This window comes from Penicillium verhagenii, assembly GCF_028828195.1.
Source record: "Penicillium verhagenii strain IBT 33310 chromosome Unknown utg000003l_segment0_segment0, whole genome shotgun sequence".
Classification (NCBI taxonomy): domain Eukaryota; kingdom Fungi; phylum Ascomycota; class Eurotiomycetes; order Eurotiales; family Aspergillaceae; genus Penicillium; species Penicillium verhagenii.
In genome coordinates, this window is record NW_026643167.1 from 1,957,981 (window position 1) to 1,985,005 (window position 27,025).

At 48.0% G+C, this 27,025-nt stretch overlaps 11 protein-coding genes across 11 annotated transcripts; 8 read left to right on the forward strand and 3 right to left on the reverse strand.

Moving 5' to 3' along the window:
- Positions 1-95: 95 nt before the first annotated feature.
- Positions 96-2,049, forward strand: N7466_002121 (putative FAD monooxygenase; the record flags this gene model as incomplete). The annotated part of the gene is made up of 2 exons (XM_057161519.1): positions 96-737; positions 799-2,049. The coding sequence occupies 2 exons, from the start codon at positions 96-98 to the stop codon at positions 2,047-2,049; spliced, it is 1,893 nt and encodes a 630-aa protein (XP_057024804.1).
- Positions 2,050-2,420: 371 nt separating this feature from the next.
- On the forward strand, positions 2,421-3,311 carry N7466_002122 (CXXC motif containing zinc binding protein; the record flags this gene model as incomplete). Its single annotated transcript, XM_057161520.1, has 5 exons — positions 2,421-2,455; positions 2,610-2,724; positions 2,796-2,861; positions 2,993-3,115; positions 3,174-3,311. The coding sequence occupies 5 exons, from the start codon at positions 2,421-2,423 to the stop codon at positions 3,309-3,311; spliced, it is 477 nt and encodes a 158-aa protein (XP_057024805.1).
- A 609-nt stretch (positions 3,312-3,920) lies between these two features.
- N7466_002123 (small nuclear ribonucleoprotein F) lies at positions 3,921-4,560 on the forward strand (the record flags this gene model as incomplete). The annotated part of the gene is made up of 4 exons (XM_057161521.1): positions 3,921-3,926; positions 4,054-4,091; positions 4,221-4,376; positions 4,494-4,560. The coding sequence occupies 4 exons, from the start codon at positions 3,921-3,923 to the stop codon at positions 4,558-4,560; spliced, it is 267 nt and encodes an 88-aa protein (XP_057024806.1).
- Positions 4,561-7,151: 2,591 nt separating this feature from the next.
- On the forward strand, positions 7,152-7,406 carry N7466_002124 (uncharacterized protein; the record flags this gene model as incomplete). The annotated part of the gene is made up of 1 exon (XM_057161522.1): positions 7,152-7,406. The coding sequence occupies one exon, from the start codon at positions 7,152-7,154 to the stop codon at positions 7,404-7,406; it is 255 nt and encodes an 84-aa protein (XP_057024807.1).
- A 3,066-nt stretch (positions 7,407-10,472) lies between these two features.
- N7466_002125 (DASH complex subunit DAD1) lies at positions 10,473-10,928 on the forward strand (the record flags this gene model as incomplete). The annotated part of the gene is made up of 2 exons (XM_057161523.1): positions 10,473-10,700; positions 10,761-10,928. 2 exons carry the CDS (start codon positions 10,473-10,475, stop codon positions 10,926-10,928), a joined length of 396 nt encoding a protein of 131 aa, XP_057024808.1.
- A 625-nt stretch (positions 10,929-11,553) lies between these two features.
- Positions 11,554-12,567, reverse strand: N7466_002126 (Rho GTPase Rho4; the record flags this gene model as incomplete). The annotated part of the gene is made up of 3 exons (XM_057161524.1): positions 11,554-11,928; positions 12,001-12,204; positions 12,283-12,567. 3 exons carry the CDS (start codon positions 12,565-12,567, stop codon positions 11,554-11,556), a joined length of 864 nt encoding a protein of 287 aa, XP_057024809.1.
- Positions 12,568-14,137: 1,570 nt separating this feature from the next.
- N7466_002127 (ferulic acid Esterase/Feruloyl esterase) lies at positions 14,138-15,757 on the reverse strand (the record flags this gene model as incomplete). Its single annotated transcript, XM_057161525.1, has 1 exon — positions 14,138-15,757. The coding sequence occupies one exon, from the start codon at positions 15,755-15,757 to the stop codon at positions 14,138-14,140; it is 1,620 nt and encodes a 539-aa protein (XP_057024810.1).
- Positions 15,758-17,021: 1,264 nt separating this feature from the next.
- On the forward strand, positions 17,022-18,887 carry N7466_002128 (phosphatase PAP2 family protein; the record flags this gene model as incomplete). Its single annotated transcript, XM_057161526.1, has 5 exons — positions 17,022-17,076; positions 17,168-17,384; positions 17,464-18,234; positions 18,291-18,760; positions 18,817-18,887. 5 exons carry the CDS (start codon positions 17,022-17,024, stop codon positions 18,885-18,887), a joined length of 1,584 nt encoding a protein of 527 aa, XP_057024811.1.
- A 622-nt stretch (positions 18,888-19,509) lies between these two features.
- On the forward strand, positions 19,510-20,944 carry N7466_002129 (SUMO protease ULP1; the record flags this gene model as incomplete). The annotated part of the gene is made up of 2 exons (XM_057161527.1): positions 19,510-19,642; positions 19,707-20,944. 2 exons carry the CDS (start codon positions 19,510-19,512, stop codon positions 20,942-20,944), a joined length of 1,371 nt encoding a protein of 456 aa, XP_057024812.1.
- A 768-nt stretch (positions 20,945-21,712) lies between these two features.
- Positions 21,713-23,299, reverse strand: N7466_002130 (glycoside hydrolase family 16 protein; the record flags this gene model as incomplete). Its single annotated transcript, XM_057161528.1, has 1 exon — positions 21,713-23,299. One exon carries the CDS (start codon positions 23,297-23,299, stop codon positions 21,713-21,715), a length of 1,587 nt encoding a protein of 528 aa, XP_057024813.1.
- A 1,965-nt stretch (positions 23,300-25,264) lies between these two features.
- On the forward strand, positions 25,265-27,000 carry N7466_002131 (uncharacterized protein; the record flags this gene model as incomplete). The annotated part of the gene is made up of 2 exons (XM_057161529.1): positions 25,265-25,946; positions 26,084-27,000. 2 exons carry the CDS (start codon positions 25,265-25,267, stop codon positions 26,998-27,000), a joined length of 1,599 nt encoding a protein of 532 aa, XP_057024814.1.
- Between the last annotated feature and the right edge of the window lie 25 nt (positions 27,001-27,025).

A 27,025-nucleotide genomic window follows, 5' to 3' on the forward strand; every position in this document is an offset into this window, starting at 1 on the left:
CTATCATATACTGTGTTGCTCGCCATTGCACATACTAGTACAACCTACACACATATCCCCCTCCAAACCTCTTGCCAACCCATAACTCCCCCACCATGGTGCAAGAATACGACATCGTGATCGTGGGCGCTGGCCCGGTCGGTCTGCTGCTGTCCCTCTGTATGACCCGATGGGGCTACAAGGTCAAGCACATCGATAACCGCCCTGTGCCGACCGCCACCGGTCGCGCTGATGGTATCCAGCCTCGGTCCACCGAGATCCTGCGCAACTTGGGCCTCAAGCGCTCTATCATGGCTTACGAGCCCGCCAAGGTCTACGACGTCGCCTTCTGGGACCCCAAGAGCGATGGCTCTGGTATTGGCCGCACCGGTAGCTGGCCTAGCTGCCCTCGCTTCATCGACACTCGCTATCCCTTCACCACCCTGGTTCACCAGGGTAAGATTGAGCGCGTGTTCCTGGATGAGATTGCCAAGGCTGGTGGTCACGTTGAGCGACCCTGGACCATTGTCGGTTTCAAGAACGACGGTGCCAACGCCGACTACCCTGTCGAGGTCAACCTGAAGTCCCTGGATACCAATGTGATCGAGAACGTGCGCACCAAGTACCTCTTCAGCGGTGAGGGTGCTCGCAGCTTCATTCGTGAACAGCTTGAGATCAAGATTCACCACAAGGATCCCATCGCCTACGTTTGGGGTGTCATGGATGGTGTTGTCCGCACCAACTTCCCCGATATTGAGGTAAGATACCATTTTTTTCTGCATCCTTCATAATATTGATAGTTTCTAACCCCAATTTCAGACAAAATGCACAATTCACTCCGATGCTGGCTCCATCATGGTTATTCCTCGCGAGGACAACATGGTCCGCCTGTACGTCCAGATCGCCTCGTCTACCGACGCCGACTGGAACCCCCGTAAGACTGCTACCGCCGAGTTTGTCCAGCAGACAGCCAAGAACATTCTGAAGCCATACTGGCTTGAGTGGGACCGCGTTGAGTGGTACTCCGTGTACCCAATTGGCCAGGGTATCGCCGAGAAGTACACCTTGGATGAGCGTGTTTTCATGGGTGGTGATGCCTGCCACACTCACAGCCCCAAGGCTGGTCAGGGTATGAACACTGCTTTCCACGACGCTTTGAACATGGCTTGGAAGATCCACGCCGTTGAGTCCGGATTTGCCGACCGTTCCATCCTCAGCACTTACGAGAGTGAGCGTAAGGACATTGCAGAGACCCTGCTTGACTTTGATTCCAAATACGCTGCCCTCTTCTCCAAGCGCCGTCCCAATGCCGACGAAGTTTCCGCTAGCAAGGCTGTCAACACTGATGTTGAGGAGGATGAGTTTGTCAAGACCTTCAAGTCATCTTGCGAATTCACCAGCGGATACGGAGTTGCCTACAAGCCCAATGTCTTCAACTGGGATTCTACCCACCCTGCCAAGTCAGCTCTGTTCAACATCCCCGATGTCAAGTTGACTTCCGGCCGTGCCTTCACCCCTACTACTGTGACCCGTCTGGCTGACTCCAACTTTGTCGAGCTGGAGCAGGAGGTCCCTGCCAACGGATCCTTCCGCATCTTCATCTTCGCTGGTAACCAGAACAAGACCAAGAAGGCCATCGCCGATCTGGCTGCCAACCTGGAGAAGGAGCGCTCTTTCCTCTCCGTCTACCGTCGGTCCGATATCGCCGATGTTTCTTTCTTCGAGCGTCACAACCCCCACTCCAAGCTCTTCACTATCTCCGTTATCTACGCCGGCTCCAAGAACGAGGTCGATGTCGACTCTATCCCCCAGGTTCTGCGCGACTACCACCACCACCTCTACGCCGATGATATTCCTGACGTTCGTGTTCCTAACGCTCAGTTCGCTGCTCACGAGAAGCTCGGTATTGATGCTGAGAAGGGTGGTATTGTCGTTACTCGCCCTGACAGCCACGTTGCTTGCACCGTGCAGCTGGTGGAGGGCAGCGGTACTGCCGATGCCCTGAACGAGTACTTCAACTCGTTCTCCACCAAGGCTTTGGGACAGGACTCTCAGCAGAGCCGCCTGTAATCTCGAACTTTGTAAGCTTGAGAGTAGATGAAGCTTTGATTTGGATGTACATAGTAGCTTGTTTTTTTCCCCCGGCCCTTTTTGAGTGGCTGTTTGAGCATGATTGGCGTTTCCTTTTCGGTCATAATTTCCATATGAATAAAATTTTCTCATGATCATCAATTATTTTCCTTCGGTAACGAAGATTAAATTCAATTTTAAGTCATTCTAAGCTCTGTCTCTTGACTAGAACAAGTTTATTGTCGTGGTGGTCACATGCCAAGACTGATCTATTTTCATTTTCTCCACCCCGCATCATCACGGTTCACGATTCTCACTTGAATTCGTTGACACATATTGACGGAAAGTTACAAGTCCACAACAACGCAAACATGCTTTCACTCGTTCTTAAGGCTGAGCTGGAGGGGTAAGTGAATTCTCTATCTCATACATTGACTTCCAAGGTCACTTTCTCCGAGGCTCTCCCCGCACCAGCAGAGTGGAAAAAGATCTATTACATGCCACGCGGAGAACTTCAACTGAGGGTAAATTTTATGATTTTTCCTAACTTTGAAAAATAGCGTGACCGGCCTCCAGCCCACTGATACTGAAGAGAACCCCTACTTCTACACGTTCAAGGTGCAATGCAGCTCTTGCCGCGAGACGCACCCGAACTGGGTCAGCTTCAATCGCTTCGTAAGTTGCACTCTGTTTGCTTTATATCAACTATGTGTCTAGCTATGGAGGCTAATTCGGGTTGGATTTAGGAGACACATGAGATCCCTGGTAGCCGTGGCGAGGCCAACTTCGTCTGGAAGTGCCGGCTGTGCACGGTAAGATTGGCCCAATCCTCTGACCCGTTCAATTCAATCCCTGCAACCTGATCAGATCAAACCATTCATCTGTTCTAAGTGTTTCATGTTGAGTTCTCATATGTATGACATGATGTTAACACAGTTACCAGAAAACTCACACTGCTTCCATCACTGCGGGCCCCCATGTCTACGAGGCCGATGAGAAGAAGAGCAGCAAGAAGATTATCGAGATGGACTGCCGCGGACTTGAATTCGTTGACTTCAAGGCTGATGTGAGTATCCCCGCGTTCATATATCCTTGCTTTCGATGTCATGCTTACACTATGGCAGGGTGAATGGGAGGCCAAGGGCGCCGAGACCACCACCAAGTTCACAGAAATTGATCTTATGGAGGGTGAGTGGTATGATTACGATGAGAAGGCTGGTGAGGTTAGCATCAAGGAGATTACCTGGACCGTCGGCCGGTGATTGAAAATTTCTGGGCTACTTGTGAAGCGGGATGGCGATAGCGATGACGGTGGTGTTGGAGGGGTGCTTTTCTTTTCGGAGACGATGACAATCTTGGAAGATTTATTGCTATTCATTCTCCATGGATTCGATGAACTTTTTTTTTCATTTTCTCGCTGTATTACTACTACCCATTACCCTGTAGTTAGCGTGTGCGATTCCGTGCTAGTACGACATACCAAATGGAGTAGAGATCTCAGATGATACCGAAGCTACACCACGTTAATATCGCACTTAATGAGTATTTCACAAAAACACAACAACTATCTGAGCCCGAAGCAGTTCAAAATGAAAATTGGACATATTGCCACATTATCTGCTTATCAGAAATGAAAAGTTGAAGCTCAAGCTGCAGATAATACACCGCGACACAAAAGCGGTGAGGCTTCACTTCTCCCCATTGGCTCCGCACTGTGAACCCATCCAGCTCACATTTTCGCGCTTTAGGACCCCGACTGACCATCTCGACCTTCACGATCACCACAAGAAAGAAGCTTGATTGTCTTCCCCATCGCTAGAAATATCACCTGGAAGTATACGCAAATCTATTACCGCCAAAGGCCCATCACAATGAGCGTACGTCCAGTTCCCAATCCCAATCCCTGGTACCCGCCGTCGAGCTTCGCAACGCGCTCATTCCTGGTTATCAGAGAGAGCAACCCAAGTCTCAGATTTGATACTGACATGCGTTTCTACTTTCTAGTTTCAACCAGTGAACCCCCGGCCGTACCTGCAGGCCAAGTACGTGATTCCTTCTCTTGCCCACGACCCCAGAGCACGCATTGAATTCCCCACCAACGCCCCCGATATGCTTATTGAAACCTGTCAAAGGATGTCAGATGGTAGAAACTGACTTGTATTTCACTACAGGGTCGGCACCGAGATGATCGTTCGCCTGAAGTGGGGACAGACCGAGTACAAGGGTATCCTTGAGAGCATTGATTCCTACATGAACGTCCTGCTGCGTGAAACAGAGGAATTCATCGATGGAAAGCCGACTGGATCGCTGGGTCTGGTTTTGATCCGGTACGCATACCCCGATAAATGATGAGCAATGAGATTGAATCCATTGACGCAAGCAAACAACGCCATACTGCTGCTTGTGATGTGTGGGAGACAATTACTGATTCGATTCTCTTACAGGTGTAACAACATTCTCTGGATGGGCGCGGCAGACAGCGTTGAAATGACGGACCTCGAACTAAAATAATTTGGAACATATGATGCGAGTGCGACCGGTGCACTAGATCAGCTGTACGCGCGGCTATCAAGTGCTTGAGCTGGCGCCTGCGGGGGTGCTTGGAAGCTACGTTGGCTTGCCCGACGATCATGAAACTGTTCATATCAGAGGACAGGCGGGCATGTTAAGCCAGCAGCGGGTCTGTAAAGCACGAAGCCTGCAGACTGAAACCTTTCGACCACCCGCAGCCAGGAGTCATGGAGGTTTAGATGCGATGATGCATCTAAAGAGGGTCTTTGCGACCCGAAATCAGTGGATTTTCTATTTTCCTTTTGCTTTTGCCATTCAATTCACGAGGCGTTTTTCTGGTTCTTCCCGTGTGATATTGTTGCATGCCTACTGGCCAAAATAAATCTAACTACGGCTATCTCTGACATGAGTGCAGTTTCGAGTAAGGTGTGGGAGCATTGTAGACCGCTAGTGTATAAGGATATCGTCAGACATGACGAGTGCGAATCTACCCAATGATGTTGTTTGTGTGGGGAGTTTGTGATAGGCATAGGTGGCGGAGTTGGACCCATTTATTTTCTAGGGTAATACAGTCATGGAGGGGAGGAGGGGGGGGAAGTGATGTACATGAAGGATTCCATGGGTAGCTCGCTCTCTGTGGCGATGCTCATCAGGTTCAGAGGTGCAGGGATTCGAATCATTGAAGACTGCAAGGGGCGTGACCAAGCATGAATCCAAGCCCTGCATGTATGTACGGGAAGACCGGGAACCTATTCCTAGTATAGCTGTCAAAGAAGCAAAAATAGAGTAGAAAATATGAGTTCGTTTATAATGGAGGTGATTGACATCGGTGGCGGGTAACGCACAGATGCGCAAATCCCACTTGGGAGTGTTTACTGCATCGAGTTAGCTAGAAGGATCGCGAATTGTAGAATGTACGTTGCCATCGCCCCCATCTCTGCAAGTATTCCCACTGATGTGCGGTATGTATACCTCAGATGTGCATTGGCTTCTTTATATAGAAACCTCAAGCTTGGAACATTGAAGCCGATCGTGGATTTCCCCTCTCAAATATGTACTGGGTAGTGAGTACAAGTACCTCATGTACAATTGGAAGTATACTACCTAGCTAGGTAGGTATATGTACCCATCTCAGGTATTGAGTATGTGCCCTTTTTCAAGTACTGCTCATAATAGTATGCTCTTCCCAAGTGAAATCCAGGTATATCAATCCTACTAGTCAAATACGAAGTCTAATCCCTCTCTGAATCCATGGATCCTGCCCAGCAGATCATTACAAAGTTCGATAAATTTATTACGGCCCGCGTATGCGCAGCGGCCTATGATTGTAAGAAAAATGCACGAACACCTCCGCAACACGAGGCCCGATAAAAATGGAAAACCCCCATCAAAGCCGGGAGCCCCCGACGTCATGAAACCACAAGAAGAAGATGGGTCATCATGCAGAAAATAGCGGATGTAGCGACGATCCCTTATTACGGAGCGGAGCAAGGCGCCCCAAGGCCTGCATTTGGGTAAGTTCTTATTCTGTGATGCTGTGGTGTTGGTGTGTGTAAGAAAAAACCAAGATGAGCGCGCAAGTCCCAAGGCCCAAACTCCCCCCGAGCACATGGGGTCCAACTGACCCTGAACCGCACCTACCCACGAGGGCTTGAGGACTTCAGGGCCACGCAAGTGTGCCCCTCCCACTGACCCACGGAGATTTAAACCATGAACCCCCAAGGGATTCTTCTACATATGCTCCAACGGTCACTGGCCAAAATGCAGACGCCACCGCGCCATGCGAGTGGCTAACGAGTGCTGATCGTTAGCCGTTTTGTACGGGCAACCCACACTCTACAACCTTCATCCCCCCCCTTTTGCCCATCAATTGGGCCTGATTGGGAAATTGTGCCAATGGCACGAAGAGAAAAGGTTATAATAGAAATTCTGGAGATGATTATTTTTCTGGGCAAAAAGGCAAAAGGTAAAGAAAAGGAGGGACATGTATCATGCATGATACGTCCGACTGAGCTATCAAAGGTAGCACACATGAGTTGAACCTACCATTCGTGGTACAGAGTAGTACACTAGGGATTCCCTTGTTTTTCTTTTTTTTTTTTCCCCAAAGGAAATAGAAGAAAAAATACAAAAATTGAAAAAAATAAGAATAAGAAAAATAGAAAGAGGAAAAACCAAGGAAATAAAAACAGTGTTCCGTATTTCCAAGTGTTCTGAGTAATTCTTAGTGGATTCTTTTTTTCAGTCCCCTGATCTTCGGGCTCCACACAATTCCAGACTGGTCAAGGTATATGGCTTTCAAGCCAAAATTACACTTCGATCTTCACTTATTTAAATTCATTTCCCTCCTTTTTCTTCTCTGATATACTATACCCTCGCTTTGTACCCCGTATGCTGAAACGGCGCTTACTGTGACAACCCTTTGTCTCATCTCTCCCACCTTTATCCAGCTCATACTTCAACCGTCCTTTCTCCCTGGAACACCTCTCTATTTAAGGAAACAACACAGACGCTCGTTTAGTGTTTTTCTCTTCGTCTCGTCGCTATCATAAACAGAAAGAAAGAAAGAAGAAAGAAAAAAAACGCACAAAATGCGCGACACACCATCCAAGTTCATCGAGATCCTCGATCCAAAGGACTCGCCCTTGCGCTCCGAATCCGATGTCCGTCTAGAGGATGTCCTCGCAGACCACGAAGCTACTCTAGGTAGTCGTCCTCGTTCCTCTACACAATCGTCCACCAAACCCATGGACAAAGGAGACCTTTCCCGCACGAGTTCGGCATCGCCAACTCCGCGCTGGAAACGATTCAGCAACCTGCTTGTCCAGCCAAGACGGAACTCTTGATTACCATCCGTCTTCTCTTTTCTCCCACACCTCAACCTACCTCCCCACTTCTCCGATATACATATGACTACGGATGAGCACGAACGAAATGATAACGAATCTTGATGAATGCGGGAATATGATTCCGATGGGAAACGAAATTATGCCTCACGGAGCGAGTCGGAAATATTGGTATATGCATCATGTTACCTCAGGTGCCGCGGTATCAAGACAAACCCGAAAACCCCGAAAAACCCGACAAGGTTTCTCTTTACTGTGGGAAATAGCGGGGTCCCTATGTAAACCCTCAAGCAGATTGAATTGGCCTGTTTGACCTTTGACTGGGCTGTGATTCTGCTGGTCGCGTTGGCAAGGGTACCCTTTTTCTTTTCTTTTCTACATTTTGCCTTCCAGGGCTGTGTCGGAAGATTCCTCCCCCGCTTTCCACTATGATAACGATGTGACGAGCCTTTTATTTTATATATTTTTTTTACCCTTTTATCTTCTATATTTCTTATGAGATTGATCTCTCTGTCAGTTTTGGAATCGGGCTTGTCCCAATTTCTCATTCCACTTTCCCTTTGGTGTTGTTTCTACGGGAGCAAAAACCAAAAAATTGTATATACATGGGGGAAAAACAAGACAAAACCAACAAGGACAAACTTCCTTTATTCCTACAGTATTTTTCATTCATTTCTCTTTCTCTTATGTCACTAATTCTTCCGATAACATTTGAATACCCTAAATACCCAATACCACTTTACTACTCCAGCCTACATAGGCAATACAACGCTGACCCCACTAGTAATCTCAACGAACCAAATCTCCAACTCCCCCAAATGACTGCCTCGCCCACCCCAAAACACACAAAAACGCCCCCCCCCCCCCCGACACAGATCAAAAACAAACGTCCTCGTCACAATCGCCCTGTACCTGAACAGATCTGAAACTGAGCCGAGCGACCGGCCTGGGTCGGATCTCGAATTTCGTGATCCGTGGCACTGAACGCCAATTCCAGGTACCAAGTGGACCCCTGGACCCTGGGACGAGTCGGCTCGGTTGTAGGTGAGACAATGTACGACGCTCGGCGAACTGGCATTTTGGCCAGACGGGGCTTTTTCAATGTCTGACTTCCTAGCCCATCTCCATGTGGGGATTGATTTTGCGTACATTGAAAACATTGAAGCGAGGGTAATTTACCCGTAGACTGAAATGACGTTGTGGGAATACAAATTTGCTGTGTGAGATGAGTCGGAGATTGCAGATTGCAGATTGCAGATTGCAGATTACAGATTGCGGATTGTGTTGATGGAGGGCTTTTCTCAACGCATTTAAACGTTGGACTCATTTATATTGGTGACTTGTTAGGGATTGTTTTACCTAAACTAGCATATACATGTAAGACTAAATCTTAGCTTTCGTGATTACTGTTTTCTATTGAGATGACTTGTGGATGGACTCTAGATCTTAGTCGGCTCCCAGGTTGTTTAAATTGCCGATCAATCTCAATCCGATGAGAAATTTGCCATTGAATAGAAAAAAAAAGTGACAAGCTGAAAATAGAAAACCAAATTCGAGGTGAATCTGGTCCATGTTTTGAAAACGGTAATGAACCACAGTCCATGGGTTCTGATTCGAAAAAACCGTTAGCGAACCAATAGCGGAATTGGAAATGAGCACCAAATTAAAGCCACTCTGTTTACATGTCAGCACTCTAGTTTTGAGAACACTAAGTTAGTACTATGTAATGAGTAGGAAATCGCATGTTCTCTATGTAGAATGTGCCACATAATAATTTCCAAGTTCCCTATATTCCAATCGGCCTTACACACAAAGCAATAGCTATTCAAGCTATTAATAGCTGTTAATGCGATTCCAATATTAATCTTGTCCTTTAACACTTCTCGCCTACAGTATCATCTACAGCTGATGTTTGTGTCAATGTCGATCTATACCATACAAGAAAAGGCCCGCGCGCCGGCCCCAGGCCCACTTGATGTCCGCACCGGACCTACGTTTACCCATTCAGGTACAATGACCAGTTGACAGATCTTGTGTCAACATCACTACCTACTAGATCAGTAATGGCGTCGTGACATGGATTCCAGTATATTCCAAAATTAGAGTCTTGTATGCTCTAGATAAACACATAAATGAAGAGCTCATTGACCCTTGACATCTATCTTTCATCAACAATCTTTCATTCCAAACATCATCAAGCTAGGCGAGAAGTGTGCCTTCAGTGAATTCTGACTCTGCGACAACTAGATACGAGAATATGTGCCTCCCGAGCAGCCAGAATGCTCGGTCTAGTGTTTCGGTGCTAGTACATCCCACATGTGCAGGTATAGAAGAGCGAATGAATAGGCTGGTCCGTCATTCGCTCCCGAGTGCATGTGGTATTAGGATGGATCGCATCTTCAGAATTCTGCAGATCAAGATTCAGGTGGTACTAGTAGTGATTAGCTAGATTAGGTCGATTAGTATTCAAATGTTCACAATCCAACTGATGTTCGGTGGAAACGCGTCCAAACTTTCAATGTTCTGCATAAACCACCAAATTATCTCCTAGGCCCTTGCAACCATGGATTAAAAGCATCTCTCAAGCCAAGATAAACCTTGGAGTATAACAACCTACCTACGATAATCAAAGCTCATTTCCAAACGTCCACGACCACCAAGTTGTGGAAGAGCACATGTACGCCGCCCGCGCGTGTTATCCAGCGTAGGCCGATTGCCAATCAGATACGCTTATCGGCAAGCCCCACCAACAACAACTTCTCCCCTGCCAATCTCCTTCAATTTTCTGTTCCTGCGTCACAGTCCAAGCAGTACACGCTCAACAGTACGACCGAGCTCTAAAAGATCGCTGGACGAACAAGATCCAAATTGCCAGTACCAGTCGCGTTTGTGAAGCAGTCCCCGACGAACCGGAAATTACTCGCGGCCGGAACTCGCAACGAGCATTGTTGCGCACGAGAATTGTGTCGGCGAGGTCTGGTTGGGATTTGGATATTGGTTATTCTGCCTAGATCCTAGCTTGCTCTTTTATTTTCTTTCATTTTCTTTATCTTATCCTTGGGCAACATGGCCTGGGCCAACTCTACTCCGGGCCGCGCTGCGACCCCGACTGTTTTTGAGCAACAGCGTGAGGAATTGGTTCGCGAGATTGCGGTGGTAGGTTCAAGTTTGAATGCTTTTGATGCTTGTTCTTGGGTCATTGTTAATTTTTGCTTTGTTGGTGGGATTCAGGGCATGGAGCAGGTTCTTCAGAATATTAATAAACTTAATCGCAATTTGGAGAGCATTATCACGGTGGGCATTCATTGCATGACGGTCTTTATTGCTTACACTCCATCTGACAAATTCCACTAGGTTGGTAATGAATTCAGCTCTGTCGAGGCTCTGTGGTCCCAGTTCGAGAATTTTATGGGTCAACCTGAAGAGGCCGAGGAGGGCGGCGAGGGCAAGCGCAAGGTCAGCGGGGAGAGCGAGGGACATCCGATAAAGAAGGAAGAAGACGAGGAGGAGACAATGCTCTGAAAATTCCGACTCAGAGACTTTGATCTTGCCACGGTGCTGGCGTCTTTTGTAACTTGTGCTTTCTAGATACCATTACCTTGATTACTGTTTTGACGAAATATCATGCTTTTACGTTTACGATGGACTGCTTCAATATCAAAATCGCAATGTATTGTTTGTAACACATAGGAAGTTCGCTCGCCAACATAACATATCAAATAACACAATTGAGAACACCAGTCCCATGCATGCCTAGGAGGGGAAAAAATGACAAAGACCCGAATCATGAGAGACATGAAGAGAACAGGAGGGGGTCATGAGAAAAAGACATAGGGAGGCAAGCTAAGAAAAGAAAAGAAAAGAAAAAAGAAGAATCAAAACTCAACAGAAAGATGTAAAATCGAGAAAGCCGCCTCCATCAAGGAAAATAGTCAATGGTTGTCCGGGAGCGCGCAGCGTCTCCGTACGGAAGGGAAGTTTTTTACAGTTCATGTCCAGCTCTGTCCAGCTTGCGCCAACGTGTCACATACACGGGAGACCAGGCAAGCCAGCCGACAAAGCAACCAGGCTGTGATCGGACCGAGGAAAAAAAAGATAAAGACGAAAAGGAGTAAGATCGAGCCGGAGAAAGGGTCCAGATATCAATTTAAAGAATCTTGCAGGACCGCTTCTTGATCTTCTTGCCTGGGCCGCCCCCACCACCAGATGGCTTGACACTGTTGCGGTTATTTGACGAGGACGATGATTGCTTGGTGGGCTTCCAGCTTTCAGTTTCAGTCTCAACAACAGTGTCGACTGCTTGGGCGAAGACGTCGTCCACACCTCGCATCTCCTTACTACTGCACTCCACGTAGCTAGCTCCCATCCGGTGGGCCACAGCTTCACCTTGCTCCGGGGTGATGGGTGTTAAGCCTTGTGTCTTGAGGAGCTCAATGCATGTGCGCTTATTGCGGAGATCAGACTTGAGACCGACCAGGATAATGGGGGTTGTGGGGCAAAAGTGCAGGACCTCGGGGTACCACTGTGGATTGTTAGTGGGTGAACAATACTAACAACAATAGTCAAGTTTTGGAAACACGATGAGGGGACTGACCTTATCAACAACATTCTCCAACGAAGCAGGGCAATCAATTGCAAAACAGACAAACAACAGATCTGTCTCTGGGTAGGACAGAGGGCGCAAACGATCATATTCTTCCTGTCCAGCTGTATCCCAGAGGGCTAACTCGACCGTCTTCCCGGAAGCCCGGTGAACAGTTTGAGTAATGTAATTTTCGAACACTGTGGGGACATATTTCTGCAAAGTAGATCAGTGATGCTGCACGATATATCGTATGGCGGGGGAAGGGGAGGCGGGGAATTGGTTGCAACGTACCTCGGGGAAATAGCCTTGGGAATAGCTAATCAACAGGCAAGTTTTACCGCAGCCGCCATCTCCAACCACGACAAATTTTTTTGAGTAGGAAGGCGGCTGGGTGATATTGGTGGCTTCCGACATCCGACCACTGGAGAAACTGGTGTTTGTGCTGGCTGTACCGTTGCTGACTCGCACACTATGGCTACGAGTTCGACTGTGACGGGGTTCATGGGATGGAGGAGGCGTGGCAACGGAGCGACGTCGCGAAGCCGCATAATACTGGTCGTCATACATCTGGCTCATGGTGGATGGAATGGAAGGAACCCGCCCCTTGTTGTCAAATGCGGGTCTTGGAAAAAAAAAGTGTTTGAACGGCTATTTGCCGGGATCGGGGTTGGTATGTGTATGGAGGTGTTGTTCGAGACTCAAGGTGGTTGATATGCGAGAAATGAGTTCAAGAACTCAAAGTTGAGGAATAAGATGAAGGGATGAGAAAAAAGAAGAGAAAAAAAAAAGAAAATAGAAATCTGATCGTTCGCAGATCTAGGGATCGACTACGATAAAGATAGTTGAGGGTCTCGCCAGGAGGAAGACCCGTGTTTACATACGCGTTGTTATGGCAACGACCGCGCCTCAATGACGCCAGAAGCACGATCCTTCTTGGTTCAACTGTCAGTTTCGCCTTGGTCACTACGATCTCTTCGATCCCATTTGCTTCTCTCGCATTGTCAGTCTCCGCTTGAAGCCCCTCAACAGCCCCTCTTCCCCACCGTTCAGCTCGCCAGAACCGGATCGCTTTGTTTTCCCCTCGGGCCTACCGATATCAAGTGATCTACGCACGATGTTGTCCATTATGGCAGGTCGGGTAGAATTGCATTGATTTGAGAAACGGTTTTTTTTTTCTCATTTTTTTACTAGTATTCTTTAAAACAGAAACAACTAAAACCTAGCAGGCTAGATTGATGAAGCATGGTACTTGTGAAAATTCTGAATGCTTGAATTGAGCTTTTCCATTGGAGAGACATTTTGATGTTGGCGCTTCCTGTTGCTAAACTTATGCAGGTCAACACACACTGCATCGAGTACAATGCGCGTCAAGTCCCACCAATTTCAAACTTCCAAGGTTTGTGGTGATTGGTACTATAGCCGTTGCTAGAATTGGAGATTGCGGCCTAGTTCGCAAATCGTTTCCGAATTGCTCAATTGATGTGTTTCGCTCTGATTTCTTTGCTTTCGTTACTATTTATGTCATGTCATATCAACATGTTTTTGGTCTCCAAAAGTGGAGTTAATATACATTTCCTTGCTTCGAAATTCAAAAGTTCCAAGATTTCATCCACTTCCCCAAGATGTACCTTGGAACTTGATCCCGATTGACTTTACCTTGACAAGGTTGGCAAATTAGATAAAAGTGCAATCTATTTCCGTCAACTGGTACCTTATCTAGGACCATCCTAATTCAGATATACACTGCATCTCACACCTGGGCATCAATATCATGTTGCACAACACCCGGGTTTGCTCAACTGGTATACCGTATTACCATCGATCTCTTGAAATATTGGACAACTTTCAATGTTGAGATAGTCACCGAACACAAAAGTCTGACTAGCATTCATTGTTTGAGATAAGCCCCTCGCTTATACTGGTTGCAGGTGGCGCAGGGTCGAGGCGCACTACAGAGGAGAATGGGGGCCAAACAGGTCATAGCGGGGTTGGAGGGGTTGGAGATGCGACATTCTTGGCTCGTGTTAATCCTTCGGAGGCGTCACTAGTACCATCCATCGTGATATGTATTAATAAAGACGCCGCAAACAGGCAATCCAATCAGACTATAACATGGCCAGCATCCACAAAAAGTCATTCGGTGGCTTTACGCCTCGCAGTGCCAGCTTTCCGAATCATTAATATCGCCATTCCCGTTATACACTGTCTTCTTCGGGTAAGGACAAAGCGGTCGCTGCCGCACCACGCCCTGTGATGGATCGTCGTTCTTAAACTTAGTTGCAACGATCTTATCGACGGCAACGCCATTTTCAACCCAGTCCATGAGTGCACGAACGACATCATGTTCGCGGTCCTGGTAGCCAGAAACGCCCACAGTACCAGTGAGACTCTGGAAACCGCCAATATACCACGGTGCATCGTTGATAGATCCCGAGCAATGCTGCATACCGGGTATCAAGAAAAACCGGTAAAAGTCGTCTAGAGGAAGATTCTTCTCGTTCATCGTAGACAAGTATTGTTGGTAAAGATATTCACTTGCTCCAGTGGGGATGAGACCATCGGCCAGACCATGATAGTGAAGCAATTTCCCCCCGCGAGCACGAAACTCGGATAAATCAAAGTCATCTGCATTGGTGTCCCCCGGGTTCAGAGCATCGGCAAGCTGAATGATACTGTAGTCGAAGTTATGCCAGTCCCAGTTCGCGTCATTGAGGACGTACTTGGCAAAGTATTCCGAGCCGTATAGGCTGGGGGCATTGGTTCCAACATTCCCAAAGGAGCTAGTCATTTGGTCTTCGGATCCGAGTCCAAAGTTGGGATAGATCCATGTATTGTTGACATCAACCAGAGGTCTGTATAGAGCCTCCAGAGTGCGGATTTGGGGAGCAGTAAGACAAGCAGACTGGTTACTGCCGGCTGTACAGAGAAGAGAATCGGCATAAAAATTGCAGCTCTTGGGGTCCATAATGATTCCGTCTTCAACACCGTCAGACTTGTCACATTGCCGCATCACCTCTTGTCCAATGATTGGGAACAGGTCCGGGTGGATATAATTTGTGCCGTTCTCAGGGAGGTTGATCATGCTGACTCGCATCTGCCAGCCCTGCTGGCGGGTAGACCACCAGGCAGGAGGACCAACAACAACTCCGTCAAATTCCTCTGGGAATCGCTGTACTTCTTTCATTCCCTGCTTGCCCCCGGTTGAGCAACCGGCATAGTAGGAGTACGCGACCTTTCCTTCGTAGTAATCAGCCGTGATCTGCTTGGCAATCACGGTAGAGCCGTGCAATGCACGGTATCCCCAGTCCTTCTTGGATTCTTCATTATTCAAAGCCCAGTCCATATCCTGATCCGTTGAGTTGTGACCAGTATTGGTAGACATGGTGGCAAAGCCATATGGAACAAGACTGTTCATGGAGGCCCAATTGATTCCCCCCGAGAAACCACCGTTGCCAACAGCCATGAATCGCTTGTTCCACTCATCGGGCAAGATAAGACCAAATGTATAGGCAGATGTTGCCGAGGAAGTCACATTGACAATAATGCCACAGGAGGCTGGCAGGTTTGTAGCATTGGAAGGGTATGCGGTGTCAGCAGCGCCTTGTCCAAAACTACCACCAGCAGAGATTTGACCAAGATTAATGATGGATGCTCCACTGGGGAGGAGGGAATTGAAGTATTCTTCTGCGCATTGTTCGTGAAATATCGCGGCAGCCCCGAGAGTGAAGCCACTGAGAAGTACTGTGCCCGTCTTAGAAAAGAACATCATGGCAGGTAGCACCTGAGTGATCTTAATGAGTACCTTGAAGTAGGTATAGGTATCAATTCATAGTCTGTTGAGCTAAGGCAAGGAATCCCCTGTGCACATGGTGAACCATCAGCCTTTTATACATTTTATACATCATCCTGGGGTTTGCGGGGAAATGCTGGGGGTGGGGCTTTCCGATGTTTGAAGGCTGGCACGCATGAAATGTTTTGTTGTTGCTGATATTCGGGCTAAGCGTTCTTCCCATGATCATCAACGGACCCTGGTTTCGGAGTCTCCCGAGGTCTTGTAAGTATTGTCGAGCCTACGTACCACCCCATATTTGAGGACATCGAGGTCAAGGTATTCCCACTCAATATTCTCAGTGTTTCTTTTTGAAACTACTACGTAGTAGCAACAGCATTTGAAAGTCGAAATTCTCAAACTTCGATACATCCAGTTCATCACGAAACTTGGAAGGACTCGACCTTCTTCTTTTGCACGGCGCCTGCATCTGCATAATCGTATTAAGCATTCAGTATCATCATGTGAATGCGGGGGAAGGGCTAAGAGCTTTAGACTGGTGTGTGGGGAGGGCTAAGAGCTTTGGACTGTTGGCGGGGAAGGCTCATCTGGTATGTACTAGTAGTGGCCCTGAAGTTTACTTACTAGTACGAAAGCTTGGCAACTCGTTGGAGATGTGAGCAAAAGACACAACTTCAGTTTGAGGAAATCATATACTTTCAAATTGGGTATGTTTTACTCAAGTGCTGCCTAGTACCTAGTAGTATAGGTACTACTTGAACAAAGTGTACAGTCCCGAAAAACGGAGGCCATAATAATCGTCCTCGGGGTAATACTTGAAACTTCCTTTGGATGTCAATCACCAAAACCACTAGGCCTTTCAGAATCCATATTCTAGAGCCAATGTCACTTTTCTCAGACATAATCAAGTAACAAGTTACGTACACATTGTCGGAGACTCGGAGTTGTACTTCAGGTGACTAAGCCCACACATGGGGGCGGCATCTGGACCCGCACCCGCTGAGCCGCGAATGACAAGTGATCCTCGCGACACACCTTCAAAACCTCCTGAAGCATCCACCCAACCCTAGAGAAGAGACACACGGCCGCATCTATACTGCTTCCCAGAAGGTTCAAATCCAACTTGCATTCACTCCTTATGTCATCCCGTTGAACTCCGACGTCCTGAATTGAGCAGCGGGCAACGTCCTGTCCATGTATGGGGGGCCAATCACAACCAGAGCGATAACACTACTACACAATGGTAAACGGCGCAAATGGACAGCCCGATGCAGGGCTCAGGAGTCTGGACCACTGTAGGACATCCACATACCCTTTTACCTGGGCATAGCTTTATGCTTTCTTGGGCGATCAACAATTGCTAACTTCTCCGCGCGAACTGATTAGATTCAAACCAACTCCCCCTCTGGCGTTATTGGCCGCGACAGAAGCTCCTCCCTTTAATCCGATATGAGACGCCTTATCTGGCATGGGCGCAAGAGAAAGTCCGCACCCCGACACTGGATTCGTACTTTGCCTTCACAGCTAATCTCGGCACCCACACATTCTTCATGGTCTTTCTGCCGTTTCTCTTCTGGTGTGGCCACACCAGTTTAGGTCGTGGGTATGTTTTGATCCTACCCGTGGACCCACGAAGAACTGAATATAACGAGAGCAATATCTAATTGATGATGTGTCCGCAGTCTAGTGCACATCCTCGCTGCTGGTGTGTTCTTCAGCGGTTTCATCAAGGACTTGCTATGTCTTCCTCGACCATTGTCCCCTCCTTTACAGCGAATCACCATGTCTGGATCGGCTGCCCTCGAGTACGGATTCCCATCAACACATTCCACCAACGCTGTATCTGTTGCCGTGTATGCGATTGCCCTGCTCAATTCCCCAGATTCCACCGTTAGCCCAAGGACCAGCATGATCGTTCAAGCGGTCACTTACCTATATGTCATTTCGATCGTGTTGGGTCGATTATACTGTGGTATGCATGGAATGCTTGATTGTGTAATTGGCTCCATTATGGGCGCATTGATCGGTCTCGCCCAGTATAGCTGGGGCCCGGCGTTTGATGACTATATCCTTTCGACGTCGCTGTTGGGAATTCTGGTCGTTCCCATCGTGATTATGGTATTGGTTCGCATCCACCCAGAACCGGCAGACTCGTGTCCTTGCTTCGATGACAGTGTTGCTTTTGCGGGTGTCACACTCGGTGTTGATGTGGGCTCATGGTACTTCGCTCAATCTAGCCTTGCCTGGTCGGAGCCTCTGCCTGGGACCATCCCATACCGGTACGAGAGCCTCGGGTTGACAAAGACTGTGATTCGTCTTGTTGTGGGGGTTCTTTGTGTTTTCGCATGGAGGGAGATCACAAAGCCGACTCTGCTCCGCATTTTACCTCCCGTTTTCCGCAGCCTGGAGAAGCTTGGACTTCTCCTTCCTCGGAGATTTTTCACTACCGCCTCGTGAGTAGTAATGATTGCTAGTTACCCTCGATGGAAATCTTTCTAACATACTACAGTGAATATACGACCGTCCCCTCCAACTTGAATGATCACGATGTGCTTCCTAATTTCTCGGAAATTCCTTCTATAATCACCACCATGCGGCATCCTCGTCGCCGAGCTATTTCGATCGGCCCTCAGTCTGAAGCTGATGCTTATGAGGCCCTGGCTTACCGCGAGCAACGCCGACGTGAAAGTTTGTCTGGTGGCACCCGCGAGTCGCCCGCTGATGTGGAGATCAACTCCAACGGGTCCCCTGTCGTGCTAAGGAAGCCCACTACTGTAGACCAGTATGAGAACATGATGGGCAGAGGTAGCCCACACTCGGCTACCGCGGATGTAGATGCTAGCATACCACGGTCCTCACCACTTCCGCCACCCGAGCATGGTGCATTCAAAATGGATGAGGAGGATGTGTTCTCTCAGATCAAGAAGCCCCGCGTGCGGTACGATGTGGAAGTCGTAACAAAGCTGGTCGTATACGCAGGTATGTCCTCTCACTCGGCTTTTAACAATCATCTCGCTGATTCGCGCTCTATTTAGGGATTCCTTGGGTCGTTATTAATGTGGCACCCCCTGTTTTTGAACTGATTGGACTAGGGGTACCCCTCTAGCCACCTCACATGCATTTCGGATTGTTCGCCTTGCCCCAAATGCATTTTTGGCTGCTGCTCTGGCTCAGTTCAATCCAGCCGACTGCGTTGGAGGCGAACTTCTTCCGGGAAATACTAGTCTGGGTTGCGCATGTACATATTGCAACCTTTATCTTTAAGTCTGGCTGTCTCAGCCCTCTCAGTAGGCCCAGTCAGCCACAATTATTTGGTATAGGATGACCGCTGCGGACAGCCATTGTTCAGTTTAAATTTAGACCAGTAGTAAGTGTGTACTAGTATGCCTTAATTATGCAGGGTTCTTTATACTTCGTCATGCAAATTACCAAATCTGGTTAGCGTGATTAGTCATCGATATTCCCCATGATGGAGCAATCGCGGCGCGATTGTCCCCAATAGCAACTCTCTCGAAGCAAGTCGACTTTGGTCGCTCGTTGAGAATGGAAATTTCTCGCGTCCTTAAGTTCTGTTACAGCCATCAAAATCTCAGCCCGTTTCTTTCAGCCTAAGCACACCACTCGCGTCGGTAGTAGCTTCCTCTCAGCTCGTCCCATCCCAGCCATCGCCTATACGTGACCGAGCGATATCAAGTGAATCAGCGATCGGGTTTACTGGGACAACAACAATGAATTTTTGGTCGTTTTTCTGTGGGAGGTCGTCGGGGACTTCATCTAATAATGCGGCTGTTTCCGGTGCCCCCCAGAAGTCTTTCCAAGCCAGCAAGGGCTGGCAGCCACACGCGCAGGAAGACTCCCCAGGTATGGATCACCACATTCGAAAAGAAATCGCATTGGTGATTACTCACAAATATCTCACTTGCAGAAGAGCTTTCATTGCATATCCCGGGCGCGTTTCCCTCGTCACCCTCTTTGTCCCCAAAACTTGCGCCGGCGCCGACTGAGCGCGTGGTGGACGATGTCCCTACACAAGAGTTCGATCGCATGGAGATCGATATTCCTTCAATACCGGAACTTCACACTGATCTTGGATCCCACTTCCGCCCAATAAGGCCACCGAGAGTTTTCAGACCAACGCCCACCCACACCCCGCATTCTCCGTCCGATTTAGCACAAGGGCAACATGGGGCACACCAGGAGCAGATGGAAATCGACGACCCATGGGCCAAACGATCCATGGCGTATGAAAAATTACCCTTCGGTCTACCTGTGTCAGCCGTGCAATTGGTGTCTCCTCAGAAAAAACCAGTCCCAACAAATCGTCTCGAATCTATCTACGCATCAGAATGGAAGAAGCTTGAGCTAAAGCGATTGGAACAGGAAGGCGAAGATGGGCGTCCTGCAAGAATAAGACCACAAGGAGAGTGTGTGCGACAATTGTCTTGGGACTGGCTGGAAAGGGTTTCAAAGGCCATGAGTTCTTCCGGCGCCGTGGCCCAGTCTCTCTCCGGAGATGCCTTATACCCTAAAGACATTGCCACTTGCATTAAACCCCTCGCCTGGCTCAACGATGAAATCATCAACTCATACCTCGCCGTCATAATGCAGTATCTTCAACAATCGACTGGAAACAAGGCGCCGAATGAGCGACCCAAATACCATGCTTTTAATAGCTTCTTCTATTCCAGTCTTCGGGATAAAGGATACGATGGTGTGCGGCGATGGGCCAAACGTGCCAAAATCTCCGGCGAAGGACTATTGGAAGTTGACACAATCTTTGTTCCTGTCCATGAGTCCAGCCATTGGACTCTGCTGGTAGTTCGACCTGCAGATCGAACCATTGAGTATTTTGATTCCCTGGGTGCACGTAGCGCGCGGCAAGTCAAGATCATCAAAACTTGGCTTCTTGGAGAGCTTGGATCCAAGTTCGTCGATTCAGAGTGGACGTTGCTTCCATCGGTCTCGTCTTTTCAAGATAACGGCAGCGATTGTGGCGTGTTCCTTTTAACAAATGCGAAGGCAATTGCCCTTAATATCGAACCCACGGCCTTTGGGGCTCGGGACACCGCTTTGCTGCGCAGAAAAATCGTGGCCGAGATCATGAATGGTGGTCTTCATGGCGAGTTTAGTCCAGTTGATAAGACTGGTACTATCCTGCTTTGATTTCATCACTGGCCATCCTGCCTTTCTACCTACTCAAAACACACCTGGACCTCAGAACTCCAATCCATGAGCCCACCACCACCCCCGACATATACCGATGATCTAAATACCTCCCTTCTCATCACTGAAATACCTATCATACCTCCAGCATCTCGTACACCGTGGCGACCATTGCACTGTGCCTACGACTACCGGCGTTCTTGTTTTGTATCTGTTTATTTTGCCGGCGTGCATGGCGAACTACTAGAGTAAAGAAAACTGGCGCGCTGTACCCATGGGATCGAGAGGAGCTTTCTGTTTGTTTCCTTGCTTTTTATTTGATTTGACGCCTGAATGAATGCAAATGATACCCCATTGTTACTGCGTTTTCGAAGACTCCTAAGTGAAGATTTGTTTTGTCGCATAAAAGTATTGACGTTTTGATTTTTCATATGCCGTTCTCTCGGAGTATAACCTTCAATGTTGGAATACATCAATTGACATGATTTTTATCTAGAGCCGATTTCCGAAGTTATCAATATCATACAATTTTCAAACATACAAGAATGTGGTTCTTGGTTTTTTTTTTTGCATAGTCGTCCCAGCAACAAGAAATACTGTACAACATTGAATGAGAATTGAGACGTGAAAACCATGCGATCCATTATCTTCCTAATAATAATATTCATCCAAAAAAAAAACACCATGAAACATTTCAAAAGGCCAACCTTCCAAGGTTGGAACAAAAAGATATCTCCAGAAAAAGCCTCATCCAACTAAGACCACACATCAGTCCTTGGAGGCGAAGCGAAGCTCGTCAATATTGCACACACGTCGGCATTTTGGCTCAGTGGATTTGCCTCCCTTCCCATGCTTGCCATGTTTGCCATGTTTTCCATGCTTCCCGTGTTTCTTATGCTTGTTCCTCTCCCGACATTTGCGACCTTTCTTCCCCTTCTTGCACTTCCTTTTCTTGGCCGTGGCCCCGGTCACAATCTCCGTCTCAGATCCAAAGTCCTCACCCGTGACATCCTCCACCTCAACCGCAGAAACGTTGCCAGCAGCAGAAACATTGCCAGCAAACCGCTGGTGCCCACCATGATTCTCCTCCGGGGGAACCTTAGACCAGTGATTCCCATCCGATGACCGGTTATACGCCAGCTCGATATATTCAATCCCAAGGTAGATCTTGTCCCCGATTTTCATATCGCCTGTCCAGAAACCACCGTCGCTCCACAGATTGATCACAAGTCTGCTTTGCAGATTGGGCACGCGGTACGTCTTGACTTCTTCGAGGCCGTTGTTAACGTACCAGCGGGACTTGCCGGCGTGCCAGTCTAGTCGATGTGTTGACCAGGTGGTCCATGGGACCGAGACGTCCGCGATGGTCGCTGCGCCTGGGATCATGCGATCTGTGATGGGATCGTAATCTGGCTGGTTGGCGTATCGGACCCGGTAGGTGGGATCACTTGTCAGAATTTCGATGTCGGATTCGCAGTTTTTTTGGTGATAGGTGAAGATACCGACGCAGGCACCAGAGGGAGGTTTCTTGGTGTCCTGAGGCTCGGGCGAAGTTTCATTGCCAATGTCAAGTTCGTTGTTGAGGACCACGGAGAGAGGTTGGTTTGGATTCGTCGATGGCAATTCTTTGTCCTGAGGTGGTTGTGATACATGCATACTGGCTGGTAAGACCCGTAGACGTAGACGCAGGGAGCAACGGAAGATGTTTTGCACGCGGGTCTCGATCTCGGCGGTGGATGTGAAGTTCATATGGCGGATGGTGCGCAGGACGAGGTATGTTGCTTCCGGGTCATCGTCTTCGTGGTCGCGGGTGAAAAAGACGTTTCGTTTGGAATTGACCATGGTCACGGGCGCTTTGGGGCTCCGGGGACGATGCCATCCTTGGCTGACCCAGTCCTTGTCGAAGCCGGTCCTGAAGAAAAATAGGGAGTCGTTATGATGTCGTTGGTTGTCTTCATCGCCGTCGTCATCATCATCATCTTCGTCTTTGTCTTCATCCTCGTAGTCGTTACTGCCGTACCCCTCATCATCTAGATCTTCCCAGTCATCACTGTCGTAGTCGTCATCATCTAGATCTTCCCAGTCAGGCCATTCGTCCTCGTCGTCTTCGTCTAGCTCTGATGAGGAGATGTCAAGTTGTTCCAAAGGGACGGATCGGAAATCCCAGAGCTTGTAGTGTTGGAAATATCCTGGCTCTGCACCGGATACCGTATAACAGTCACATTCGCGAGGATCTCTTTTGGTTGTAGAAACTATAGACGCGTTCTCTTTTACGTCGAGTTGCGACAAAGCAAGTGCGAAGAAACAGATAAACGCAAGGCTCAAAATGCCTGGGGATGGGATGCCTCCCTTCATAATGGCCGGCTGCAATGAAGAAGTACACAATAAATCAGCTCAGATGACTAGATCATTGTATGCTTTTCTCTAATAACTTTCTGTTTTCTGTTTTCTTCATGAACGGAAGCCGCAACCCGACCTGAAGATTAGGGCTTCGTGGTTTCCTGATTGGGATATTGTGAACAATGGTCCCCCATCTATTTGGAAACAACCGTGGACATATGATCGAAGCCATCACATTGGGATCAAATGTCGACTTAACCATGATAGATTATTAATTCCAATACTGAAAGTGATAATTGAAACATTTGAAGGTGTTCTCAATTGAAACCCGCGAATGGCAGACATCTGCGCACATAGTATACTCTCCACCATAGGGAGTATGATCTCCACGCCAACATAGAGAGTATTATCTCCACGCCAACACATACAGGAGTATACTCTCCACTCCCACGGCTTCATGCCCAGGCGCTGTAGATGTATCTACCGTAGAACTAAATAGGAAAAAGATACTAGGAGAGTAGCCTCGAGCGTAGTTATTTGTGCATTTCATATGGAATTTTTCAGAAGCTATGCAGCATCAAATAAAGGCAAGATTCGGCCATCTCCCGAGGTCCAGGGCTGGTCGTGATCTGCTTTCTCGTCGAAGAACTTTGGAATACCTAACTTGGAAGGAATCTAGGTAGAACAGCTTCTACTTCCGTGGCATAATTTAATTACAAAATAGAACCCGGCAGGCTTTTAATATTAATTTACTGACTGGAGACTGTATGTCTACAAAATACCAGTTCTTGTGTTTGTCGTGGAAGTTGGGCCTGCTCTTTGTTGGCGAGTCCCGACCTCACGCTTGTCCGTGAGGTCCGCACTATTTTCTTTGTCGGCGAGTTTGCACCCTGAAAAAAAAAAAAAACACTGTATCAAAGGATGGGTAGACCAATCAAGACAAATCCGAGAGGATCAAAGACAAGCCAGGCTGCGGGCGATTTCCAAAGTTGGCCAACATTTAGACCCCGCGCACACTGCTGTTATTGCCTGATTGGGCCAAATGGCATGGTCATCGTTGCACATGGTGACGGTGAGATCGCTTAGAGAACCCACCCCTTTATTTCCTCCCCTTTTTCTGAGTTTCATTCTATTTAAAACGACAGGCGATTTGCCCTCTGATGTCTGAAGAACAAAAATCCCAAATTCTGACTAGATCATAGCGAAAATCTAGTGCGTGTTGGAAAGTTTGACAAAAATGACCGCAACAGCAGCCAAGTACAGCCGTACGAACTGGGGCATTATTGCACCTCGGGTGTGACGACAGTCCATGCCTCAAATTGGCCCGTTTGGGGCTTGTGGGGCTGGTCAGCAATCAGCGCGAAAGAGCAAAATTTAGCAACGGAGCTTTGATTGGGGGACGATTGGTTGCCAAGCTGGTGGCAAAGAATGGCGTCCAATCGTTTAGGCTCTCAGATTCGATTCAAGGGTGGATCCTGTTCCGTGTCGCACTACCCACACGCTAGCACACAACGCATGCGGGTTAACCTTTGGAGAGCAAAGTATCACAAGGCACCCGACCGGTATCGGTATGGTCACAAGCCCCATATCCAGGGATTTCATTACCCCCTTCCCACAAAAATTGGGCATTGCACCAACAGGATATCGAGTCAAAAAATATCAAAAATGATTCAAATTATAGTGAAACTTCCAGACAAGAGTATTAACGAGTCATCCTGATTTAATAAAGGTCATTAAAGTCACAGTCATAAAAGAAAATTCGTGGGCGGATAATGATTCGGTATGACTGTATGGGCTGTGTGTTGGTCAGCGTAACGCCGGCATTGCCGCCCCTTCCTTTTTGTTCTGGCCCTTTTTTCCCTCTTCCCCTTCCCATTTCGCTGCTACTTGAATAGCATTGCCTCACTATGGATCTGATTTGAAAGAAAGAAATCCTTTTATAAGTGTCAAAGAATCATCATTATATTATAGACCGCCATCATGCCCACCATGACCAACTTGGAACGGGCCAGCACCCCCAGCACCTCCCTTTCTATGTCTCCACGCCTCTCTGACCGGGAGTTAACTCCCGGATCAGAGCTCTCACTGCTATATGTCAATGAGCGTGTGAACCAACTGGACTCCCGAATTCTCGAACTACGATCCAATCTCATGACTAAAAACGGCTATGTCGAAGCTCGCAATCGCGAAGATGATCATATTCGACGCGAGTTTGCCAACCAAAGCGCCGTTTCCCAACGAATAGATTTGAATATTGTCGCCATTCGCAAAGATATTGGTCGACTTGAAGACCGCTTCGATAAACTGCAGTCTGATAGTACTATCTCGCGAATCAATATCAGCCATCTCCAATCCGACGTCGGCAAACTCCAATCTGACGGTGCTGCTATGCGTGCCGATATCAGCAAACTCCAATCAGATAGTGCTGCCACGCGAATTGATATCAGCAAACTCCAATACGATGGCGCTGCTATGCGTGCCGATATCAATGCGATCAACATCCGAATGGATCTTGCAGAACGTATCCGTTTCAACTCTATCGTGTGCACAATATATGCCCCAATCAGACCTGTCCCCATCGTCGTGAATGGTGCTTTGGAATTCCCTCAATACTTCCCTCGATCTATTTGGCGATTCTGGTGTCTCAAAAAGCGAAGCAGAGGTAAGCATTAGTTAAGTTCAACTTGGTGACGTTCTTGGTTACGTTCTTGGTTACGTTCTTGATCTCGTTCTTGATCTCGTTCTCAGCATATTATACCATTTAGATTTTTAATATCTGACAGCTAACCTTTCTCAAAGTTCATCGTCTTATTGAACTCGCAGAGTTCTACCAACTTGAAGGCTATCAAGAGTGGAGACATACTCGTACAGACATGTTCGCCAAGGATGATTATTCAAGCGACTCCAGTGACAATGACTACAATATCACCCGTGCTGAAGCCGTTCAACTCTATCCAGAGGCAGCTCATCAAGCATTAGCAGCATCATTGGGTCTTATATACTACAAAATCCGAAATGAAGTGGGCGAAGGTCACAATGCTGTAGCTCGCCCTCCCAAGCGTCAACGGGAAATCGCCTCTGCAAGCACCAGTACTCGATCCAAGCCTGTGAAAATGCCTCGTCGGCCGAGCGGTTCCGATACCTTCCTACAGCAGCTTATCTCCGGTGTTATTGAACCACATGCTGAAGCGGAATCCTCAGTTTCAGAGCATTCCGCCGTACTGGGCTGGAAAGCTTTCTCAGATGTGTCAGAGGATGCCAAAAACAAGCTACTATCCATGGATCCCAATGATCTTAATGCAGTTTTCCGTGCCATGGAGCAGGGACGACTCCAGTTACAGACTACTCGTTCGGAGAGGCTGAACAGGTCCCCTACTGAATCAAAGGCCGGTAGCGTGTCTCGTAAGGCAGCTGGGTCCGTTCGGTCGGAGGTGGCTGCTGAACCGGGCGCCGCACGTGCTCCTGCACCCATTGCTGCACCTATTTTATCGGAAATTCCTACTGAAGTTGCCACGCCTACTCCACCTGGCGCCACACGTGCTCCTGCATACATTCCTGCACCTAGTTTATTGGAACGGAGTCTTATTTCCACTGAAGTTGCCACGCCTGCTCCGCAGAGTGGTAGCAACCGACAAACAACCCATGACGTGCAACGACCAGCTACGTCCAGTTCGGATTCGGACAGTTCAACGGGTTCAGACAGTTCAGCTCCTTAATCTCACCTACTACTTGACCTCGGTT